At 39.4% G+C, this 24,511-nt stretch overlaps 1 protein-coding gene across 12 annotated transcripts in view; it reads left to right on the top strand.

Annotated features, from left to right (window-relative positions):
* The window catches only part of TNRC6B (trinucleotide repeat containing adaptor 6B), a 125,290-nt gene extending 101,558 nt beyond the window's left edge, over positions 1-23,732 (top strand). For 6 of the 12 annotated variants that reach the window (XM_072342506.1, XM_072342479.1, XM_072342484.1 and 3 more), the window contains 15 exons: positions 103-148; positions 4,414-4,562; positions 5,781-5,951; positions 8,221-8,346; positions 9,380-9,511; positions 10,044-10,145; positions 10,293-10,467; positions 10,752-10,886; positions 11,088-11,264; positions 16,402-16,548; positions 16,786-16,881; positions 19,319-19,639; positions 20,028-20,098; positions 21,928-22,067; positions 22,906-23,732. In XM_072342506.1, the coding sequence (XP_072198607.1) occupies positions 103-148; positions 4,414-4,562; positions 5,781-5,951; positions 8,221-8,346; positions 9,380-9,511; positions 10,044-10,145; positions 10,293-10,467; positions 10,752-10,886; positions 11,088-11,264; positions 16,402-16,548; positions 16,786-16,881; positions 19,319-19,639; positions 20,028-20,098; positions 21,928-22,067; positions 22,906-23,293 (2,376 nt within the window). In that variant the 3' untranslated portion in view covers positions 23,294-23,732. The remainder of the gene's footprint in view (positions 1-102; positions 149-4,413; positions 4,563-5,780; positions 5,952-8,220; positions 8,347-9,379; positions 9,512-10,043; positions 10,146-10,292; positions 10,468-10,751; positions 10,887-11,087; positions 11,265-16,401; positions 16,549-16,785; positions 16,882-19,318; positions 19,640-20,027; positions 20,099-21,927; positions 22,068-22,905) is intronic. The other 6 variants (XM_072342491.1, XM_072342524.1, XM_072342552.1 and 3 more) reach the window with 4 other exon arrangements.
* Positions 23,733-24,511: the final 779 nt, after the last annotated feature.

Below are 24,511 nucleotides of genomic sequence, written 5' to 3'. Positions count from 1 at the left end.
ACATGTTTTTCCTTCATTACACCTTTATCCGTCAAGGGTTCCTTTCAGAAACATTACTCAACATTTCAAAGAAGTCAGAACTGACATTCTTTTTTCTTCCAGAGTCAAACTGAGGACATTCCAGGCAATAAGATGGACTTGTCTGTAGGTACGTATAATGTAGTTTAACTGAAATATGAAACCACGTGCAGTATTTTCATGTAGATGATGCGCTCTGCTTTGGAAAGGTTTAATCCTTACTTTTTAGTGCTCCCCATGAACGAGGGACACAGTGATAATGCCATCTGGTGTCTTGGCTGCAAGCTTTGAATACTTACACAGCCCATCCTAGAATGCAACATTGGGATGTATACCTGTACAGAACACAACTGTAACTCGGGGAAGTGACATCCTGTGAGGCTGTGTTGATTTATGCAGTTCACATTCATTGCTAGTGTCAATAAAGTGAGGGTCTTTCTTTCCTATTTCTCTTGGCAATAGGACATCCCAATTAGCTTAGGTCCCTGGAGGTGATGCAAGTTAAAGACTATCTGTTGGTGATTTCCTCAGTTGCTTGCCTCAGGTTATTATGAGTTATTTGCTCAGTAGAACTAGATTTTTCCCTGTAGATAACCTCACCACAAATCCTGCGCAGTTTAAGTGGAGTGAAGCATGGGGAAAACATGAACCTAAATGAGAAGTTGAATTTGACCACTTGGATTAACTGTGTTACCTAATCCTGTTTAATCACCTTGGAATTTGTGACGACGTTTTTCTTTGGCAGACTGCCCACAAAGTAAACTGTCAGAATTTTTTTGTTCTTGAAACCAAGTTTGGTTTTATGTTCTGTTTTTCTCTAGATTGTTTCTGAACAGTCATTGACATTGTATTATGGTAAAAATACCACACATTTAGAAATGCCATTTGAGCTGATTGTTTCCCTGCAAGCTTCTTAGAGTATATATTAAGAGAAATGATTCAACTTTAATATTTCTTTTTTTCTTTTTTATTGAGTCCTTTGAAGACTCAGATAAAGACATACACAGCTCAGTCTTTGATACTTAGAAACAGGAAGGAGGTCTCCTTCCTGTGTTCAGTTTTTGATTCTTTGGAATCTACAGAAGCAGGAAGGTTGCCTTATGTCCTTGCTTACAAAGACAAGCCTAGTCCAGTTAAAGCCAAATGAATGAAATGTTCAATTTTGTGTATGTGGATAAGTGGCAATGATAAGGCATCTGGTCTGATGCTGACTGTCTTTGCACCAGTGCTGTCAACAGCATCTGCCACTGTTGTAGGCATCACATCTTGTAATGGAGTTGGCATTTTCTCAACCAAAAAAAACCTGATCATTTGGATCATGCTTTAATCTTCATTGGTAGCAAAGTTTGCGGTAATCAAGGCGTACGTTATAGTATATTAATGCAATCTGAACATTTTCTCTTCTCTTGGCTTAAAAAATACTGCATTCTTGAAGGGCATATTTTTCTGCTGCTGTACACCTTATAGAGGGTGAAGGGAAAGTTCCTTTTTCCATGAATTCTTTCTTCCTGTCAAAAGCTAAGGACCCCTTATCTATTAATACTACATAGTTATGGGGGAAGTAGCAGAACTTTTCCTCTGTCCTCTTTGGTCTCTGCATTCAGACTCTGTGTGTATCACATTTCTCTAAGTAGCCTGGCTTATGCTGATTATGGTTCTTTTTATTCTTTATCTCCAAATTAATTTGGATCTTTGAAACTTTCTACTCTCGTGGATCTTAAAGGCCATCTGACCTTGTGAGGAAGAGTGTTAGACACTCAGAATGTCCTGTGAAAGTGCTGCAGAAAGGTTGTATTACCTTGATGTGTTGCAGTTCTATTCAACGTGTCCGTTAATGGCCACATCTTTGATCCTAGGTACATGTGTTTATTATAGTTTGCATTCCATTTCAAAGAAAAAGAATGCAACTGAGACTTTCCTGCAGCTTTTATATTACTTTATTTTCTGCTTAGAAGTTATGATATTTTTGTTTATGTTTGTTGCTTGTGAAAAGTATAAGCTGTTTGCTCAGCCTATATTTACATTTAAACCTCAAAAGCTGGACTTCGTTATGAGGTAGTCTTGTTCCTCAGCTGGATTTTGGTCACATTTACAATGTGCCAGGCTTTAGTAGCCAAATAGCTCCAACTTAGTATTTTCCCAGTTGGTGGATAAATGTGCATTGAACTCCGTTAAATCTGTGCTTGGAGACCATGTGTATTAAAGAAAACGTAGGCTTTTATATGCACAGAGTAACTTGGCTCTGATCATCACGCGTCTTAAAATAGGTCCAGTTGTCATAGTAATTGCCATAGTAATTCTTACTATGTGGGTCTCAGTCTTGTTTGAAAAATATGTTGCTTTGGTTGCAAGGTACTGTGCTGACCAAGAGAGAGAAGAGATGGATCGCTAGAATGCCTGAGGCAGATTTACTTCCCTATTTGTTTATTATCAGATCTCTTCAACAGATAGCTTGTTGAACTTTGGAAATAGGAAATAGGCTGCAACTTTTATCTACTGACAGAAGTCGTGAGATGTGAAGTTTGATACTACAGTAAGTAGCTTGCCAGGACCGCTTAATATTGTAGCTTCTCATTCTGTTTGACAGTCACTTCTGTCTTTTTTCTTTCATGTATTAGCAGCAACTTCTGCAGATCATGGAATTCTCAAATCATCTATAAAGACTGGGAAATTCATTTCCATTTCTGTTGATTCAAATGCAGTTCATACTGTACACTATTGTAAATACATAACAAAGCTGTAACCAGAGTGTAACAACTCAGTGTGGTTGCTGAGTAGTCTTGAATGTTGTGACTTAATGGCAAAAGTTTAAAACCAGTATCTCCCAAATGTTTTTAGTTTTTGTGGTCAATTAGAAAACATATTTCAAATGCTCTTTTTTTTCAGTATTACTTCTACCACATTAATAGTACTTTTTTTTTTTTTACCTCATTGATTCTTATGTGTATATACTTAGAGATAGATTGATTTTTTTTTTTCTCCTTTAAGCTGTGTGCATGTGGTGAGGGAGATATATTTAATAGCTTTTTTCCTTCATCTGGCATGAAAGTGGTCTTTCAAGCTCTTGTTTCGTTATCTAGTTTTCACAGTGTCTCTTAGAGCTATTAGTAGTGGGGAGAAAAAAAATCTGATGAAGTGTCTTTTACAAAGATGATAGAACTTTTAACCTGTTCTACGGTTCCCTATGTAGATGATTTGAGTTTTTATGTGTGCTTGTTTATAAGCGTTCTTGCTAACTGCAAGAAGTGGTAGGTCACTGTTTTTGTGATAAATGATGTTGAAATCATCTGAGAGGATGAAACCGGATCAACTCTGAAGGCCATACCAAAAAGAAGAACCCGTGTAATTAGTGGTTGATTTCATAGATCCTTGGCAGTAGGAGACCTATAAATATTAACAGTTTGCAATAGGACATTAACAAGAGATGCTGCTGCCTTTGAGAATCTTTTTTGAGAAAGTAAATATTTTCAGGATTTTCAGGATTTTACAGTCATTAATTGTCTGCTGTGTATAATAAAGACTTCAGTGTTTGTCAGTGGTAGGATAACATATCCATCACCACGTTCCTTCATTGAAAGTCATAAATTTTGGTTAAATATGGTGACAGGCCTTTTGAACTGTTCTAGTGAAGGCCATCTGTTCCACTAAACACAGTTATTTAAAACTGAAAATACAAATAAAGCTTGGTTCTACCACATTGCTTATATTTTAAAATTAATATTTTTTCCATTTACTTCAGCATAACACTGTTTATCTGATAGAAGTGCCAAGTACAACAGAAAGAATTGTTCTTTGACCATGGTTGTATGCAAGGCAGCAACTTCCTTTGGTCAGGACTTGGCTGATGATATGATTAAAAGAAATATGTTTTGTCCACTGCGAGTGGTAGTTTCCTCATCTGTTATTAACATCTCTTTCCCATGCTTCATTGGATTACTCAGTAAACAATGTCAGGAGACTTGAAGAGGCAGCTTGAAAAGTGTCTCTTACAGGGTGTATAATTGCTGCATACAAGCTGAGAGAGATGGATTCTCTGGTGCGGGGAAGTTATGCTCAACCAGAAAGTTGTTGGTGGTCAAGGATTAAGTTCACGTTTCTGCAGGAGAATTTTGACCATCTTATTCATTCTTGTACACAAATTGCAAGAAATGCTTTGAATTAAATTCCCTGAGTTGGTTTGTTCAGTCTTAAAAATGAAACTTCCTCTTTTATTTTCACAGTGTCCTTTGGTGGGAACTGTTTGCTGTACTCAATTGTAAGATAAACCTGATTTATACAAGATGTAAATAAGACAAATCTGATCTTACATATTTTTTCTTTGGCTGTGAACCTGATGTTATGCAAGGCAGTGGATATGACTGGCACTAATTATGCTTTCTTTCCTCTTTTCTGCAGGTGGTCTCCCAGATAAGAAGTTTGAGGTAGATAAACGAGCCATGAATCTCGGGGATTTTAATGACATAATGAGAAAGGATCGATCTGGGTTCCGTCCACCTAATTCCAAAGACATGGGAACCACAGATAGTGGGCCTTATTTTGAGAAGGTGAGTGAAATATCTTCAGATAAATTAAAATCAGCCTCTGTATTTGAGGTACTAGTTTTAATCCTACTTTTCTGGAAGTGCTAAAAATCCAGTCACCATGGATGAGCTCAACAATAAAAGGTGTGAGGGAGTTATGTTTGTAGAATGGATGTGTTTGTAAAACAGGAGTCAGGTATGTACAAACAAGCTAAATTATCTAGGTGGAAAAAATGCTTTTTATTCTAGAACAGACTTCTTCTAAATGATCAGGAAGGAATTCTCTTGCTCTTCTTGGAAGGGTAAATGACTGGTAGTAATGAAATTCATTACAGGTTTCATAACGGAGATTCTTTTGGTTACTGACAACAGTCATCTACTGTAAAAAAGATGGGTTTTAGATCTAAGTAAACATAAGTAATCACAGTCTTTCAGATATTTTTCTGCTTTGATGTCTGTGATGCATTAGAAACACCCCTTCTAAATTCTGCAAACCTTTTTTCTGTATGTCCGTGTGCTGTGAGCTTCTGTATGACATCCGTTTCTCTGTGACATCTGTTGTATGTTATGTTTGCATTTCTTTCATATTCTTGCCTGTTTTAAGTAGAAGCTTTCACTGTTGTTATCAAATATTAATTGCTGCACATTATGAATTTGAGATTGTCTAATAGGTTCAGAATGTTTGTTGTTGTTGGTGGTGTTTCTTTTTTAAAATACATTTTATCACATGTAAAATGGGGGGGGGGGGAGGGGAAAATGTGTAAAAATTCTGTAGGTGTGTTAATGTCTGATTTTTTTTATTATTTATTTTTTTGAAACTCCTCCATTTTGGTATAACAAGCCAAAAACAATTTTGTCAACTCCCTCTGGTGGCCCATTCAGTAAATACCACTAGCAGACCTAATGCTTTCCAAACATAGATTGTGGTCATAGGTATGTGCTAATGTTAGGAATTAACTGAAGATTTGTTTGTTTTTGTAGTGGTAGTAGGCATTGTCGGAGATGAACTTTATTAGTGCAACCTACTTCTCAAAACGTTTTCCTTAGAAGAAAACTTTAGGGATTTATTGATCATCTCCTTGGACCAGAATCGTGATTGTTAAGTGCTCGTTTGAGTCGGAACTTTTGTCCATGTAATTGCTATTACAGATTAACTTTGCTTCTTCCTAGTCACTCACCGTCCCTCTTTTTCTCCTCTTGCATTCTGTTGCTTCACTAACCAACTCCTGCTGTTGGCTTCAGCTGACTTTGCCTTTCTCCAATCAAGATGGGTGCCTTGGGGATGAGGCTCCCTGCTCTCCCTTCTCCCCTTCTCCCAGCTACAAGCTGTCTCCCTCTGGTTCCACACTATCCAACGTCGGCCTTGGAGCAATCGGCTCAGGGCTCAGTCCCCAAAACTACGCTGCTAGACAAGTAAGCAGGCCACCTTATAAGATGCGTTGTTAATATGGCTGCAACCTGGGCTTAATCCTGGTTAGTTGGTTGCTTGCATTTGTTTTCCTACCAAATAAATAAAGAACAGAAATTTCAGTTATATCAAGCCATCCACTTTGGCTCCTGTCATCAAAATGTGTTCTTTCTGGTTTTGTTGGCCTCTTACTTATTGAATCTCAGTGCAGCAGCAGACGTTTCTTTTCCAGAAGTCATGAAGTTAGTTAGTGAAGAACCGTATATTGATGTTTTAAAATCTAGTTAGAGGCTGTTGATTTGCCCCACCAATCCCCAACACTGAGTTGTTCCAGACTACCCAGTAACCTCATGTGTAGAAATGTTTCTTTAAAAACATTGCGGTCCTTTTGCATAGTGCCTGTTCCTTCCTCCCTTCCCTACAGACCATAGAAAGGACTGATTTTAGTAGCGTTTAAAAATGGTTGAAGTAGCAATAATTTTGTTCTGTGCATGGAGGAATGGCAGGGAAGAAATGGAGTGGTTGATTATAGTTGGAATAATTCCTTGCAGTTGTGTTTTGCATTATACAAGGAGAAAATATTGCAGGAATGCTAGGAAATGAAAGAACGGAAGTGAATTAAAGAACCGGACTAGCTTATATAGTCATGGGCCTGACATGATGGTGTTTCTTTGTGTTGTCTCTCTGTTTCTATGTGATGCAGCGTTGGACATCAGATTAAATCCAGAATTTGTAGACATGTTCTCGAATTCAGCGTACAGAACTCCACTGAGCTTTAGAGAAAGCTGAAAGTGTAGCAGCAGCACCAAACTTCTCAATAATTTTAATATGCAGTTGATCCCAGCGAGTTCTTTCCAGAATACGAGCTTTTCTGTCTGTTGGGATTTTCTTTTTCTTTTTTTCTTTATCCTCCTGCTGCCTGCTCAGTATGACATGCTGAGCTGCTTCTGAAAGAGAAGTATTGAGAAGATGCAGGGTAGGTCAATGAGTGCTACCAGTAAAGAAGTAGAATGAGAGACTTTCGTGTTCTGGCAAAAGAATAGTGGAGATTGCACAGCTTTATGGCAGAAGGGAGGCAAAGCTTATGAAATTCTGGCTTACAGGGGTAGGAACGGTTTTGGAGTAGACCTCCAAGACTTCAGATTTGAAGAAGGATGAACTTGTGTTAGATACAGTGATGTTGGTGTGGAGAGAGAGAACATAGTGATGGCTGAGGGATTTAAAAAAAAAAAAGAAAAGGGTTGTTTAGAAGCCGTAGTACATGAGAGATGCAGGTATGGATCAAGGGATCCTTGTATACAGAGGAGAAGGGGAGTTGCTGAAGGTCTTGGAAAGGAAACGACAGGATCATGGCATGTAAGGACCTATAGGAGTATAAGAGAGAAGTGCGTTGGCTTCTGTTTTTAGAAGCAGCAGTGCACAGCTGCACAGGTAGGAGACTGTCCTTAACATCTCCTGTGGCTTTTTGTTGAAAGGTGTTAGAACAAGACGGTCTGCTCAGAGTCTGAAATAATGGAACATAGTCACGAATTCTCTTTGGTCTTTCTGTACAGTGGGATTTACTACTACAGAAGTTCCTTTAGAAACAGGAAGCAGATCTCATTAAAAAATGAAGAAACAGCACGTGTTCTTTTTGCTTAAGAAAAAAATCACTAGGAGAGGTGCTTTTTTTTTTTTTTTTTTTGTATTTGAGAGTCTACCCATGCTTTACCTTATTCTTTAATATAAAAGGGGGGGAAAAGGGAAAACAACAAAAATCTCAATCTAGAATGCTGAATATTTCACATCACAAAGAAATTTTTCATGAAAGTTTTGAGTTTCGATTTGTGAGTGGAAAGCCTGCAGCGAAAGCAACAGAACTGAGTGATACCTTGACAGCCTAGTGTGACAAAGTACCTTGCTTTTCTAAAACAATGGCCAGAAATTCTCACTGGCAGTCTTACCAAACTTCTAAGCTAGTGGAATGTTTTTTGAGCTTGTTGTTTGTATTTAGTTTCTGTTTCCCGACATGTAACATGCAAAATACAAACTTAGTCACGTGCTTTGAAATACATGAACATGACTCTTTGATGTACAAGACAAAGAGCCTGCATCTTGAAAACGTAGTACAGCGGTCTTATCGCAGGTGCAATGTTACTGATTTAGGGCAGGCATTTCCGTAATTCGAACAATACTCTGTTTAAGTCAGTACTTGCCTCATTATTTATAAATAGCTAGTAGCATAGAAACCCATTATTCTGAAGAATTCTTCTCACTACTGCTTTAATTTTGTAGGGTGGCAATCATGGTTTGTTTGGAAACAGCACAGCACAATCGAGGGGCATGCACACACCAGTGCAGCCACTAAATCCTTCCCCCAATATCCGGGCGCAAGTGCCTCCCCAATTTCTTTCTCCCCAGGTAAGGAATTTAAAGTAACTGGTTACTTGTAAAGAAAAGAAAAAAGAAAGCAAAGGAGGGAGCTACAGCCTTCAGCGTGCATCATTGAGATTGTCATAGACTTGATGTTAAGAAACAGAAAACGTAGATAAAAATTTTAACCACGTTCGACTGTGAGTTTTAAATTCACTGGGAGATGAAATTCTGCAGAAGAATTTGCCTGCTGTCATTCCAAGGCAGTGGGTTGTAAATGCTCTCTACCAGTATTGTATAACCTCAGGGTGAAGTCAGAAGTCCTGTGTCTTACATAGAGTTTCGGAAAGTATTTAAAAATAAAACTCAAGAGAAAGATGAAAAATTTTCTGAAGTGTGACAAACTGCTTATTTTTTTTCAAGCAGGTTTGTCTCAAGCTTTGTGTTTCAGTTACACTGCAGAACTTTTAATGAAGACTTCAGGCTCTCCAACTGCACAAGTTTAGCTTGCCTTTGCACTTGGTGAATACTTCTGGAGATTATCCTGAGTACCTGTGTAACTCAAAATATGCAGGGAATAATAGGGGGATTCTTCTCCGCCTACTCCTGTCTTTTACTATAGCTTATTCAGCATACACAGAAATTAACCCTTCTGTGAGGCACTGTTTCTTTGCTACGGTGACTGCCTGAATGCCTTTCTTTTTCCTTGTCAAGCAGTACATTTTTAATGTGATAACGCAGTACTGTGATTACTGGTTAGCTGCATATGTATCAGGATTTTAATCTAGTGTAGTCTCTAGCAACTATGTGGTTGGGGGAGGAACCTTTGTGTGTGCGTGTGTGTGTGTGTGTCCGCATCTGCACATGTAATATTGTATATTGTCAATCAAGTGAGATTCACTCTGCTCAAGCCATAGACTGTGCATGTTTAAATGTGATGTGTTAAGAAATCTGTGATGTCTTTTCCCAAACACCATTTAAGATTGGTGTCCTATCTATTCCTTTATACAAATACTTCCATTTTGTTATCTTATCTTGTAGCAGTGTATTTCTTGAGGATATCTAATTGGTTTCCATGCAGGTTTCGGCCTCCATGCTCAAACAGTTCCCCAACAGTGGCTTGAATCCAGGTCTTTTCAATGTGGGGCCCCAGCTTTCTCCACAACAGATTGCCATGCTGAGCCAGCTTCCACAGATTCCCCAGTTTCAATTAGTAAGTAGCTAGTTATCTTGTGAAACAGACTGTTTGCAAATTGTCTGCTGAGTTTTCTTTTTACATCTGTTCTGATTCTGTTTTGTTCTACCGATGCTGTGATTTTTTTGTACTAGTATTCCGTTCTTGTTGTACATGAAAATACAGCCCTCTCAGAGGCCAGCAGATAATCTGAGCAGCCCTGTGTAATTGTTGTATATGTTATCGTGGGCTGGTAATGATTCTGAGCCATACCTTCATATATTGAAAGCAGTTGGCTGATTTTTTAAATGAAATTTTCTTCGGACTTCCAGTCTCAGTGATAGCAATAAAGCAAGCACTACTGATGCTCTTGCATGATGTAAAGTTAGAAACCATTAAAGGAGGTACTAGTTTTCTAAAGCCTTTGTTGTTAATGTTATTTCATTGTGAGGGATGAGGAATGGTTCGCCTATGCTTTAGTTCAGAGTAAAGCATTGGCTGGTGGTCAGCAGTTAGATTTCCCTTGAAGAGCTTTGAATTTTCACCCTTCCCACCCTCACTTGTCTTGCAGGCCTGTCAGCTCCTCCTTCAGCAGCAGCAGCAGCAGCAGCAGCAGCTGTTACAGAGCCAGAGGAAGTTATCTCAAGCTGTGCGACAGCAGCAGGAGCAACAGGTGGGGCACTGTGTCTGTCAGTCATGTGAAAGCATAAAGTGTACTAACACCGTACTTGTCAGAGATCACAGGCCTTTCGATCTTCTTAAAACTGTTTCTTCAGTACCATCCCTATTTATTTTATTGCATTTTTGTTTGGTTTTGCAGATTGCTCGTATGGTGAGTGCCCTCCAGCAGCAGCAACAGAGGCAGCCTGGCATGAAGCATTCACCATCCCACCCTGTTGGGCCTAAGCCACATATAGACAGCATGGTACCCAATCCTTTGAATGTGGGTCTTTCAGATTTGCAGACCAAAGGACAAATACCTGGATACGGTTCAGGTAAGTGCTCCCATGGAATGAGCAATTCATATGTAATTGCTAGATCAAAGGTTATAAGAAATGTGAGCTCTTGATAAAACTGCATAATTTTTATCATAAAAAAAGCCTATCACAGTATACCTTAAGCAGAGTGCCAGCTTAACAGGCTTATTGTAACGTTATTTTTCAAACATTTCATTTGTTAATGCTTGGTTTTTACTTTATTTATAATGGCAGGGCCTCCACATTTGAGGACGTTTGAATATAAACAGCAAATGATAATGACTTTTGGTTTTGCTTCATAGGCTTTGGCTCAAGCGGCATGGATTATGGCATGGTAGGAGGGAAAGAAGCTGGAACAGAATCCCGCTTTAAACAGTGGACTATGATGGAAGGGCTGCCCTCTGTGGCTTCACAAGATGCCAATATGCACAAAAATGGTAAGGAAGGATTGACTGTTTTGGGAGTGCTCTTGCAGTATCATCTCACCAGAGGTGAAATGGCTCAGGTGTAACTGCTTCCAGCTAGTTAACATCTGACCTCATTGCCATGCATCTTAACTATGTTTGGTTTTAGCGTTCCGTATTCTCATGAAGACCCCAACCTTTCCAGAATGTAAATATGTCTTTTTAATGCTTCAGGTGCAATAGTGCCCCCTGGAAAGGCTCGCGGAGGATCGCCCTACAACCAGTTTGACATAATTCAGGGCGACCCACTAGGTGGCCATGCAGGCCCTGCTGGTGATAGTTGGTTACCTGCCAAATCTCCGCCGACAAACAAGATTGGAAGCAAATCCAGCAACGCCAGCTGGCCTCCAGGTATTACATGAGGGCAGGGATTATGTCCCACCTTTATATTACATGTGCTGGGATCTTTCCTCAGTAACCGCTGCAAGGAAAGTATTTGGTTGGCTTATTACTTTTTTTTTAAATGCAAATTAAAACATAAACGTTGTATTTCCAGTTAAAAAATTGTATGAGTTAAATAGGAACTAACTGATGAATCGTCTGATTACTATTTTGTTTTTATGAGTTGAACCCTTGTAGTTCTGTGACTTTACACTCCAGGAAATTTTCATCTCAACATTTGTCCCCAAAATGCATAATACCGGCTCCTTCCTTTTATATTCATTCCTTACTTGTGTTACGCTGAGAGAGGATTTAAGAATTGGAATGGATATTATGGAATCAGAATGCAGAAGATATAAAGGCTGCCTTCATGTGGTGATGGCAAAAGGATTTTCCTCTCCCGACTTCTCTTATTTGTCAGCATACAAACCTCCCCTTTCAGGAGTTAGTTATAAATACGATTCACAAGGCTTTTTTTGCCAACAGTATCTGTGTAAAATGTATATGCTGTGCTGTTTGTTGTGGTTTGTGTTTGCTTGTGTTGTGTAAAGGCTAGAAGAGTGTAAGCATGTTTCAGCACTTCGCAGCAATCTTTTGGATTGAGTAGAAGTTTCTTTCTGATTTACAGGCTCTGGCATATTCTTTAAGTCTTTTCAAGTTTCATTGGCAGAATTTTCTGCCACTGGAAGACACAAGAATATCTAAGAAAAGTGTGTATGTATTTAAACACATAATTTCTATATAAAAGAGTTGCTAAACACAGGGTGGTGCCCTGGTTGTTACAAGGATCAATCATCAGTATTATTCAGCAAGTAGCAGGATGCATTGATTTTTCTGTGCCTGGAGAACTCTTAGATTCCAAGTAAACATTCCTTGCTGCTAATCCTTTGCTGTGTACCCACTCAAGCACAAAGAGGTGTAGGTACAGATACCTTGAGTAAACCAGTAGTACAGACCTTGCATTAAAAAGCCTAGAAATCTACAGATACAAAACAGCTGGGAGCTTACAAAAAGTAGTTAAAGCTTTTAATGTGAGAAACCTTCAGTATGTAACTCTGGTAAGAAAATGTTTTTTGATGAGGTAACACAGTTTAAGGATTACTTGAACAATGTCTGTGCATTTACGACTTTTCAGACCACTGACTGCTTTCTGTAAAAGTGTATTTACATTACATTGCTGTCAGCCTGGCTGCTCATATGAGGTTTCTTGAACTGGAATTAATGTTCATAATGCCAGAAATCCCCAAGGCTTAATTCTTTTCAGGACCTGTCTCCTAGGCTCATTGGTTACTAAAAATGAAACACAAGTTGAGCAGTGTTCCCCTATGTACCACCTGAGAAACACAGTACTGCTTGGGATACTAGGAGAGGGATGTGAGTATCAGCTCTGCTGTGTTCCAGGGTTTTGAAGCAGTTGTTGGATCTGACAAGATTATTGGTACCGGAATGCTATTACAGAAGCAAGACACTGAATAGAGTACTTTGTCCCATTTTGGGGCCTTTGAGCTTCCTTAGTGATGCTCGCAGTCCTGCTGTCAGTGATATGTACATTTTTTGCTATTATTTACTGTCTCACTCTGAGAGAGGGTTGCTGGAGTTCATGAATCCTGAACATAAACTGTCACTGGGATCATTAGTACCATCCCTCATCTCTTGTGTAAATAAATAGCTCTTGACTGTGATTGTGGACTTCATGTAAGAGATCGTGGGTTTTGTCATGCAGCTGTTAGGTAGTTGTCACTTTGTTGTTATGTCTCTCTCTCTCTCATGAGGTCCATAGACTACTGGGACAGATGTTATTGCCCCATAACCATCATCCATTTAAGCTATTTCGTGGGTTAGTTAGCTTTTTAGCATCCTTGAGAAGGAAAGGGTACCTATAATCATGATCTACCTTATCAAGAGCTCTGATTAAGGATAAAGATCCTTTTTCTGTCTAGGCTTGCAGATGAGGCTCACTGTCAGATCCAGGTATAGAAATTTTCCTCACAGTGTTGAGAAACAAGTTAATAAAAATGAGTTTATAAGAGGGACCCTCTTGAAATGCATGTGAGTTTCCTTTGAGTGAATATGCAGTGATTGTTGAGCATTTACCCACATCACAGCTTTCACATTTTCCTACTGAATGCCGTCTGCTGCAGAAATTCTGCCATTCAGGAGAGCAGTATTTGTTCAGCACTAAGATGAATGAAATGGTGCCCAATCAAAACTGGTCTCACAGGTGGAGGTGAGAGCAAGTTTTGCTGCACTGATGAGAGTTACATCTTTTGATTACATCACACAAGCTTGCATACCTAGATAATACTATTTTATTTTCTCATAGAGGAATTGTACAGTTATGTGCTCTAGGCATGTTTGTTTTGATAATGTTTTTCTAATAATGCTATGTTTGAAGTGATGAGGCGATAATTTCAGATAAAATTCAGAGAAATGCACTTTTATGTTTTCTTTACTATGCAGAAATATGAGAGTTTCCCTATAGGGACTGTTCATGGATGCCCATGAGGATAACTGTCAGTCTTGAAGAATAGTTTGGAAATTTGTCAGTAAACTCTTCTAGCAGCCTATCACAAAATACTGTGTGTAGAACTCAAGTAAAAAATGTAGTCATTCACATGAGTACAGTTGAAATACTGACATGAATACATCCTCCCAGAAAGCTACAGAGCACTGGAACTGACAAATGGTTCCAGACCAACTTCAAAGCAGTTTACTTAACTGGCCTTCTGAAAAGCAAGGTGGGCAGCCTAATCAGTGGTATTTATTTGACCTGCAGCCAGAGATCGGAAGCCTCATTCTTAATGTCTCCATACCTCCACTTCACATTATATTGGAGTGGATGTGTTTATTGTTAAAAGCAATGCAGTGTTCCTGGTCTTACACCCTTGTTTGACTTAACTATTTGAAGAGAGGTTACGATGCGCTAATTTTCAGTCTCACCCATTCTCAGGCATCTTGACAGAGGTGAGACTTGGATTTATCTTACCTTCAGCCATTTTGTATCCTAGCCTTTGTTTATAGATTCTTTGTCTTGAAACAGAGAAAATCTTTTTGAGTAGACCTGAGAATCTGCATTCAGTAGCTGAAGCTGAACATGTTTCTTTCTTGGTATAGTGCTAATTGACTGTTCTTGCTGTTAGGAATTTTGATACCTGCTAGCCTAGATTCTAGAATCATAGAATCAATCAGGTTGGAAAAGACCTGAAAGATCATTGAGTCCAACCATGGCCTAACTACACTACCGTAACAATCCTCTGCTAAATCATGTCCCTGAGCACCACATCCAAACAGTTTTTAAACACATCCAGGGTTGGTGACTCAACCACTTCCCTGGGGAGCCCATTCCAGCGCTTAACTACCCTTTCTGTAAAGGGTTGTTTTTCCTCAGTTTTTCCTGATAACCAACGTAAGCCTCCTTTTCCCCAGACAAAACAGCAGAATTCCCTCACTCTCTCCTCGTAGAGCACATTCTCCAAGCCCTTTGCAAGCCTTGTTGCCCTTCTTTGGTCCTGCTCCATCACCTCAATGTCTCTTCTGTAGTGAGGTGCCCAAAACTGAACACAGTACTCAAGGTAAGGCCTCACCAATGCTGAGTAAAGGGGCAGGATCACTTCCCTAGTCCTGCTCACCACAATGTTGTAGAGTCAGAAGAAATTGGAAGGTAATGACTGACATTTAAAAAATGAAGTCAGTAGGTAAAGTAAAATCAGAATTGTAATTCCTCAACCCTCGCAGTGCTACAGCTGTGGTACAGGTGCTGGAACTAAGAGGATATGTATTTTACATAGGTAAGAACGTAGGGTTTTTTTCCATCTTGAGTTGCTTTTGGAGCTCCTACAGGTTGATATTTCTAGCTGTTTGAAGAAGTGGTGGAAAATGTGTTCACAAGCAAGTGTAAGCTAAGAGAAGGCATTTTGATATCCTTAATGGAAATGCTAATAGAGTGCAATGGCTGTAGCTTGCCGATGATGGCCAGGTTTATGTTCTTGTCCTTATGTGAGATCTTTGCTACCAGTGTTAGAGGCAGAATACTGGGCTAGATGCGTCATGGCTCTGACCCATCAGGATATTTCTCTTGAAATTCTCCTGGCAGTGCAATATCATAATCTAATACTGCCCTTGTTATGCCATTTATTTGAATCATCTCTATCGCACCTTCTTCTATCTTTGTTGAAGTTGTAGTCTTGACTATGCTGCATCATCGTAACAGTAGCTGAAAGGAGACTTTCCATGGCAGGTTCCCATATATATTGCTGCATTTCACACAGATCTTTGGTTATCAGTTACTTCAAAACTCCAGGGGAATGAAGGTATCATGCCATATTCTGCATTTGTATCTGCAAGTGATTGATTTGTTTCCTGGCACTTACTTCACATGTGTCCAAATTGTTACACAGTACCCGGGAAGCTTCTTTCTTTGTATATGGCATTATTCATTTCTTACCATCGCTTCCAGAATTGCCCACGGAACTTTATTAATTGAACATCTGTCTTCTTGAAGGAGAAACCAAGTTACTGATCTTTAATGGAATTTTTTGGTTCATACTCTCTATAACTCTGCATAATGGCTTAAAGATCTGACATCCATGGAGTTATAATTGAGAGACTAAAGCATATTCTGTCTTCAGAACAAAGTATGAAGAATATTAATGTATGCACGTATCGCTTTTATCAAAAGGTATCTCACATTAGCATTACTTCAGTACTGATGGGTAATGCATGAACTGTGTGTGTACCTACAGCACAGAGTATCCAAGGTCGCATTTACAAGCTCAGGATACTTACTGTAAGCACAGGAAGTATCTTAGCAGATATATAATGTATTAAGGAAGGTTAAAACTGTTGAAGCCTCGTCTGAATTCAGTTAAACAAAAAGTGAAAGGAGTTCTGTATGCACTTGCAGCACTTTTGCAGTATTGACTTGTAATCTCATAGTAGAAGTAGCTCTGTGGGAGGAAATACAAAGTAGATTTTATCTAAGAGAAATCTGATGTATTTTTTTTAGGAACAGTGTGGAAGATTATCCTCCTAAAATATCCTCCGCAGTTACTTCTAGTAAATGACATTGCATTGTCTGCATCTAACTCCTTCTTTTGTCCTGTTCCAGAGTTCCAACCAGGAGTGCCATGGAAAGGTATACAAAACATTGACCCTGAATCTGACCCCTACGTGACCCCTGGAAGTGTGCTGGGGGGGACAGCCACATCTCCCATTGTAGATACTGACCACCAACTTCTGCGGGACAACACCACAGGTAAAACAGTGAACAGCTGGCATATGATTATTTATGTCTGATATTTGAGAATATTCTGATATTCCTCTCGTAACAGTTTAAGTCTCTTGCATTTGACTAAGAAGGAAGCCTGTGTGTCTGTGCACCACAGCTGTGTATCACGTAAAAGGCTGACACTGGTTCAAATCATGGCTTTCTTGAGATTTAACTCTGAAAGTGGCCTGCTCTTCACTTTCTTTCTCTTTCTGCCTTTGATAGGGTCTAATTCTTCCCTCAACACCTCGCTGCCTTCACCTGGTGCCTGGCCCTACAGTGCCTCTGACAATTCCTTCACCAACGTTCATAGCACTTCAGGTATGCAGGCTTCAAAATTTACCTGGGCAGAACATTTTTCAATTATTCACTAATTCCTCATCCTTATTCCACCTTGGAATACCCTTTTCAGCATTTCCTTATGAAATTTGGAAATAACAATGTGTGTGGCTGATCGGATCATTGTCCTTCTGATAATAAAATATTGTGTTGTAGTTGCTTTAGAAACTGGGCTAAAATTCCTTCACCTACCCTTCTCCCACTAAAACATTTTTAATTATGCAAGTTAAAGAACAAGATAGCAGTAGGCAGTAGATATAAGAGGAAAAAACCAGTCTAAATGTGATCCATCTATGTGTAAACTCTTAGAGGAGCCATTGTAAATTTTTTTTTTAAGTACCTGCTCCTGTGTGCATGAGGTAAGGAATATTGCGAGTAATAAAGCAGATGGTTTTATTCATCTTAAATTTGGAGTGTTAAAGTTCTATGTAGGGAACGCTTTTTCCTCACTTCTTGTAGTGCTCAAATTTCCCTGAGACATGGAGAGAAACTAATTTTTAGTCAAAGAACTGAAGGGCTTAGGCAAAGATCTTTCAGTGGGTTGCCTGCAGACAGTAGTGTCTGCATCAGTAAGTAAGGTCTCCAAAACTGTCTTGTGAAGAAAGATCTCTGCACGCACTTCTGAGTAGGAAGCTGGAAATAGTTGTTACAGACAAATGCTTTGTATTTTGAGCTGCTTATAAATGCTGGAGTTTTCTTCTGAGACATCACTGTCTTTGGGAGCTACTTAAAACTGGAGAATTGTATATGGATAACAGAACTGGTGAACTTAGCTGAGTTGCTGCATCTGTCTCACACAGTTTTTCCGACTTCAGGGATGAAAGCAGAGTTCATGCAATAACTTGCCATCTTTGCGATACACGCTGAAAATCCTCTCAAGAAATATAGCATTCCTGCTTCCAGTTAGTGGCATCACATTGGTTTGAAGCAGTATACACATATGCAGGATTCCAAATACATAAGCAATTTATCTTTCATAACATGAGTAGAGGAATGACATGTGTCAGCTTTCTCATCTCTGCTTGCTTTTGTCTGGCACATAAGGAGAAGAGAGGAAGGGAAAAACCTGAAGTCATAGCTAAATTGAAGACAGTGTACCCACTGCCTGCCATAAGTCCTCTCTTCTCCACATCTTAATAAACTACACACCAGTGTTGTACAGCTGGAAAACAGGTCATCTGAATTAAGGATTTAGAATTCACAAATCTATAAAACAAACTTGGTCTAGTAAACAAGGTTTTTAAGGATTTTTATATACTTTAGAGGTTATTGCTTGAAATCCAAGTACTGTTGACAGTTACTGTCATGGAAATACAGTGATCCAAATGCGAAGCAAAGCATGCTTTTACTTCTTATGTTTTATTATCGTGAGTCCTGAGTGTATTATTTTGTGACATGTAAGCATGGCTTTTAATCTCCTATTTCAAATGAATAATTTACTACCTTTTGTTAGTAAAGAAAGATTAATTCATACATTTGCAAATGTATAAATGAATTTTGATTAAGGTAATGTATGGCTCAAGAGCCTTTTCCCCTAGGATATTCTGTTTGCTGATTCTGATTACAGAGCAAGGAAAAAGAAAATTACTCAAGCAATTTTAACTCAGGTGTATTTCTTCTTACTGAGTGATAAATATCCCTTGATGTCAGGAGATATAGGAGAATGTACACTCTACTTTATTAAGAACAATCAATGGGAATGAGTTCGTAAATATCCATAACTTAGTGATGTTTTAGGGAGCCTTTTTGTTTGTTTGTTTCTCTAAACATGTGAGGGATGCCCAGTATTATTCTACTCCTAATAGGTACTTGGCAATATTTTGTAGTATAAATTCAGTGCATGCTGTCAAGATGGTTTTAAAGTCCAGTTGTCATATAGCTAAATGTCCTTCATCATGTGTTATTGCTGTGCACACTCTATAATGACATTTATGTTGCATGAGAAAGAACTAATCTTATTGAATGACGCCTTTAGCAGGTAACATTAGCTTAGTAGACCAAGAGCAGTAAATACTTACTTTGGTTCTCTGCAAGTTTGGGGCCATAACAAGTTTTGGTTTTACGTATTAAAAGTCAGTAGCACCCAGATGTGCAGGAAATCCTCAGGTTTCTCAGATGAAATGTGGTAGTGTAATATGGGTGTCTTATGTTTCTCTTGTTAATGATTATATATAGTGTGGTAAGTAATATTAATGCAGACAGTAGTCTCTTTTTGCGGGGAGAAAAGGTGTATGAAGTAAGCCAAGATTAACTACAAGTGTCATGGATTTTTTGCTATGTCAGATTAGCTATTTTTTTATTCTGTGCTATGTGTTTGTCTGTGATTGAAATTGCAAAGAGTTTGCAGTAATACTGTTGTTGAAGGCTAGTTGAATCTTGTTAGGTTTCTCTAATACCTACCGTTTATTCAATCTTCCAGCAAAATTCAGTGATTACAAATCAACATGGTCCCCAGATCCCATAGGACACAATCCCACTCATCTCTCCAACAAGATGTGGAAAAACCATATTTCCTCAAGGAACACTACAGGGCTGCCTCGCCCGCCTCCTGGCCTGACCAACCCCAAACCATCATCTCCATGGAACAGCACAGCACCCCGATCGGTCAGGGGCTGGGGGGCACAGGACTCAAGGCTTGCCTCTGGTGAGAAGAATCATCTGATAACGCCATTGATCAGACCTGAGGAGTGTGCGTTTTACAGCACTAATGGTTTGGAGGAGAGAAAGTTGCAGTTGCCTGGTAAAAGGAAAAACAAAGTTCCTTAAATTCTTGAAATGGAAATGAACTGTCAGTGATTGGGATGGCCAGGGGGGAGGATTCTGTGTCCTGCTGCAGGAGATTAGTGGAGAGGGCTAAGAACTGCAACAAAGGAATTTCTGTTGCATAGGGCCTTTCAAAACTTAAAGATAGTTGATGGGGGGAAACTGCTAGAAGTAAACTCTAGTAAAAAGTGGATCCTGATGTGAAATATGAAGAAAGATGTGCTGTTTCTTGTCAGGAGTAAATACTGTGCTTACATATGTTATTAGGGTTAATAATGCTAAATTTGTTTGGGACTGAAATACTTGACTATAAAGAAAAAGGTTTTTCAAAGGTTTTTCTTGATTCCTCTGTCTCCCATTTGCAGCATCTACTTGGAGTGATGGTAGCTCAGTTCGTCCTAGTTACTGGCTGGTTCTTCACAATCTCACTCCACAGGTATTTTCTGTTACTTGTTTGCTTTGCTGAGATAGGGATTTGTGGGCTCTTCACTTGGCTCTTAGTGACTAAAATCTAACAGAATCAAATTCATCAGCATGCATGAGATGCGTTTCTACTAACCTGGGCTGTAGTCTAATCGACTTTTCTGTATTGATCATTTCATTTCACTTCAAGATGTTCAGTGTTTTCTGGATGACTAACTTAGCCTTTTCTTACCTAGCATTTAAGGAAAGTATTGGAACATAAAGGTTTGTTTTTCCTAGAAGTGAAGAAAAGTTGCATGACCGTAATGCAGAACGGTTTACAGCAGAGTGTTTCTTTGGGATGTAAGAACTCTGGTATAACTGCTAGCTTTCACTTTGGTGTTTCCATTCTGAAACCACAGTGTTTCCAGCTCTTCTGCCAAAAACAGTCTAAGTAGGTTATTCCTGCAAAAGTGTTCTCAGCGCTCTTCCTTTCAAAATGAATTCTGTGGATGTCGTGGTTTCTGCAATCTCATTCAGTATGTATTGAATGCTTAGGAAAAACCCGTGTGATTATCAGCAGTGCCCTAAGGTCTACACTCTAGTTCCCATCCAACAGGGTAATTTACCGTGCTTCTAGTAGAGCTCAAGAAGGCATCAGTGCAAAAGACTGAGGTCTCCTTTGGATCATCCCAAATGGCAAGTTACATTTCTTTCATAGAAAGGATTGTTTTCCTTAATGTGAAGGAAATTGTAGGGGTGTGTTAAAGAGCAACAATTCTAAGTTCCTGCCCTATGCAAGTTAGTTTAATGCTGCTTTAGGAATCATTTAACAGAATAAAAATAATACTTTGAAGGTATTCAGATAAATAGAAAAGCAGATTACAATTGAACCTTCTGTAGTAAATCCTCTTTTTGTTGTGGATCAGATACATTGAAGAGGAGGAAGTAAAAAATCAGCGTGATTTCAGAGACAGTATCTTCAGTTTCTTTTTTTAACTTTGCCCATATTTGTAGCCGCATAAAACTTTCTTTTCCCTCAGTTGAGATTGTATTATATAGTAGGGGAGAAAAGGGAGAAGGAAGAAAGTAACACTTCCTTTAAGTGTTTGCACATATGGATCCCATTTGTGTGTGCATGTTTTTGTGGCATACAAGGAACAGAATCTGTACAGAACGCCTTGGAGAACAGCAGTTCCTGGAGGTAAGAAGCTGTTGTGCTGCAGGAAGGAATGTAGGCAACAACTGCTGAGGAAACACCAGTTCAGGAGGAATGAACGTTCCTGGTTTGGCAAACTGTTTCTATGGCTTACTGTTTCATAAACCACAGAGACCAGAAGAAAAAAAGCAACAACCAATAAAACCCAACGAAACAAAAATTGAAAAGGCCCCGTATTGTAGATGTGAGACTTGCAGTTCTGCAAAGAACGTTTCACCTACTGGTTGATCTAAATTCTGCTGGCATCACAGTGCTGGCAACTAACAAATTGTGATTCTTCTGGCACAATCCTAATGGCTGAAGATGCTGAGAAGCACAGCCTGTCTGCAATTACTGGAAAACCTGCTGATGTAAGGGTAGTGACGGAATAAGAAAGCGAGGAGGGGAAAATGAGTCAAGCTACAGATGAGCTAAAAAGATAAGTCAGTTTATTGCATGAAGTGTAATCACTGTTATGCAAAATCGGGGTACACTAAGATGCCATTTGAAAGTTAAATCCTGTTACCTTTGCTTTCTTTCTATTGCTTCCACCTATTTTCTTCTGTGCGAGCAGACTGTCTTTTAATGACTGTAGCTGCTAAGACTGAAGTACATGTAGTGAAGTAGTTCCCAACATCTCTTCTGTTTTGGATGTTCTTCTGTAGATCGATGGGTCAACCTTGAGGACGATCTGCATGCAGCATGGCCCACTGCTGACATTCCATCTGAACCTGACCCAGGGCACCGCTCTCATCCGATACAACACCAAACAAGAGGCGGCCAAGGCCCAGACTGCACTGCACATGTGAGCAAATCCCAGTGTCCTTCCTTTGCTGCTAGACTAGTCATGAGCACCAGAATGCCTCTCCAGTGCTGTGCTTTGCAAGCTCGTTTCAGGCATTTTTGAAGGGAGTCTTTCATTCATTGGTCGGAGAAGATGAGAAACAAGGGTGCCTTCAATTTTTCTTAAGTACTAGTGAAAACTGGAAAATGCAGAACCGAGAAGGTGCAAATAGCAGGATAGAATTGTGACCAGTATGCAAGTTGCTGTACAGTTCAGGTTGTCTTATGAAAGACCATGAATCAATTTAGATCATTCTTACATTTGTCATCCAAATGTGCAGGAGTATGCTTTATTTTGAGATATACCTGAAATAGCTCCTTTGAAAAGCTGCCGTTCTTTACTTTCCAGTTCTTAACTTTTTTGAATTCACGGTGACTCTTGTATGTTTTGAAAACATGAGAGATTTGGAGACGAAAGTAACTTCCTGGGCTTTTTAAACTTCTCTTGCTCTGTTCTGTTTGAATGGTAGCATACGTGCGTGTATCATTTTATCTACACCACATATGTACTTCTATTGTCCTTGCGTTTATGTTCAAGGCTTTAGCTTAAATATAGAAAGCTTTTGTTGTGGGCTTAAGAATGGAGTATTTGATTTTTGCCCTTTATAAAATGGAAGTTCTTGTGCTTTGAGTCAGTTTCACTGTTGAGAACGGCTGACATTTTCTGTGCTCATTCCATTCTGGCCAGCTGATTTCTGCTTTGTTTTTGTCACCAAATAGCGTTGTCTCCATGCCTTCTGAATCCCTTCCCTTAACTTCCAGCTTTGACTAATGATTTTTTTCTTCCATATGTCTTCCAGGTGTGTGTTGGGAAACACTACCATCCTGGCTGAGTTTGCCACAGATGAAGAGGTTAGTCGCTTTTTGACACAAGCTCAGCCCCCTACACCTGCAGCAACCCCAAGTGCACCCACAGCAGGCTGGCAATCCCTGGAGACGGGACAGAACCAGACAGATCCAGTTGGACCTGCTTTGAATCTCTTTGGTGGGTCAACAGGGCTTGGGCAGTGGAGCAGTGGTGGCGGCGGCAGCAGTGGGGGTGATCTCACTGGCGCTTCGTTGTGGGGGCCCCCAAACTATTCTTCAAGCTTGTGGGGGGTCCCAAGCGTAGAGGATCCACACAGAATGGGCAGCCCTGCTCCCTTACTACCTGGAGACCTTCTGGGAGGAGGGTCGGATTCAATCTGAACTTAGAACTTTCAACTCTGACCTCGTGACCTTTTTTGGAACAGCAGCAGCACTAACTTGACCTTTTCGTTTTTTTCAACTTGCAATAAATACATTTATAAAAGGAAAAAAGAAAACGGAGAGAGAAAAAAAGGTGGGTCATTGACAGACTGTCTGAGCACATAGTTGCCTCCCTTATATAACTTCAGTTTTTTCGTTTGGAATATGAATCCAAAAAGAGAACATATCACTCTTGAAATACTTGAATCATGAACGCCAACTTAGAAAGACAATGTGAAGCAAGTACACATACCATTTAAATTTAAACACAAAAAATTAAAAAAATTAGTTTCTAGTTTTTCACTTTTTCATGTTATACGGAAGTTGTTGCTAAGAAACATATATACTGAAAAAATAGCTTTTTAACTTTGTTTGCACTGGGTGTGTTTCCGTCCTTAGGTCTACCATGTTGGGTTGGGATAGGGGTGGGGTTCAAAAGAAAAAAAGAGGGGGGGGGGGGGAGGGGAAGACTTGACGGAGCCTCACTTTAAAAACAAAAACAGACAAAAAAAATTAAAAAAGAAAAAAAAAAGAAAAAAAACCAACAACAACAACAAAAAAAACCAACACTTTGTGATTGGCTGGTTGATAAGTACCAGTGTGTTCTGGCACATGTAACTGCCCACGTGTGCTTGTTTCTGTGTGAGTGCGTGTGCACATATTCGTGTGTGTGCATTTTTTCTCTCTATATATAATCTTGAAACGCTGCATTGCTGATGGTCTGTGGGCTGGCTGGCCATCTGCGTGTCTTGCTTCTGAAAACAAGACGGGCATGGTGGAGTCCCTGTGGCTGAAGCAGGGTCCAGTTGGGCTGGAGTAAAATTTGTCAGTAGGTTTTTTCTAAATTCATTTCAGCAGGGTGCTGTCTCAAGTTTGCGGATCGTACTGAATGGGTAGTTGCTTCCTAGCCCTTGTTCTAACCCTGTGGTAGAGCAGAACACTGCCATATCCAAAGGATTTGGTGAGAGGGGAGCCAGTGTTGTCTTTTGAGTAGCAGTGTATTTATTTATTTATGTCTGCATGTGGGGTTTTTATATGGAGTGAACCCTAGAATGTTTGTTCTATAATGCAAGCCATTTTTCTTTTTTCTTCTGAAGAGAGGAAAAGAGGAGGGAAGAAAACATTGCCATTTTTTGGGTGACAAAGAAGAATGTTCTTATTCTCTAGCAAACTTCAAGA

This window comes from Excalfactoria chinensis, chromosome 1, assembly GCF_039878825.1.
Source record: "Excalfactoria chinensis isolate bCotChi1 chromosome 1, bCotChi1.hap2, whole genome shotgun sequence".
Classification (NCBI taxonomy): domain Eukaryota; kingdom Metazoa; phylum Chordata; class Aves; order Galliformes; family Phasianidae; genus Excalfactoria; species Excalfactoria chinensis.
This window is presented reverse-complemented; position numbering and strand designations above follow the sequence as displayed.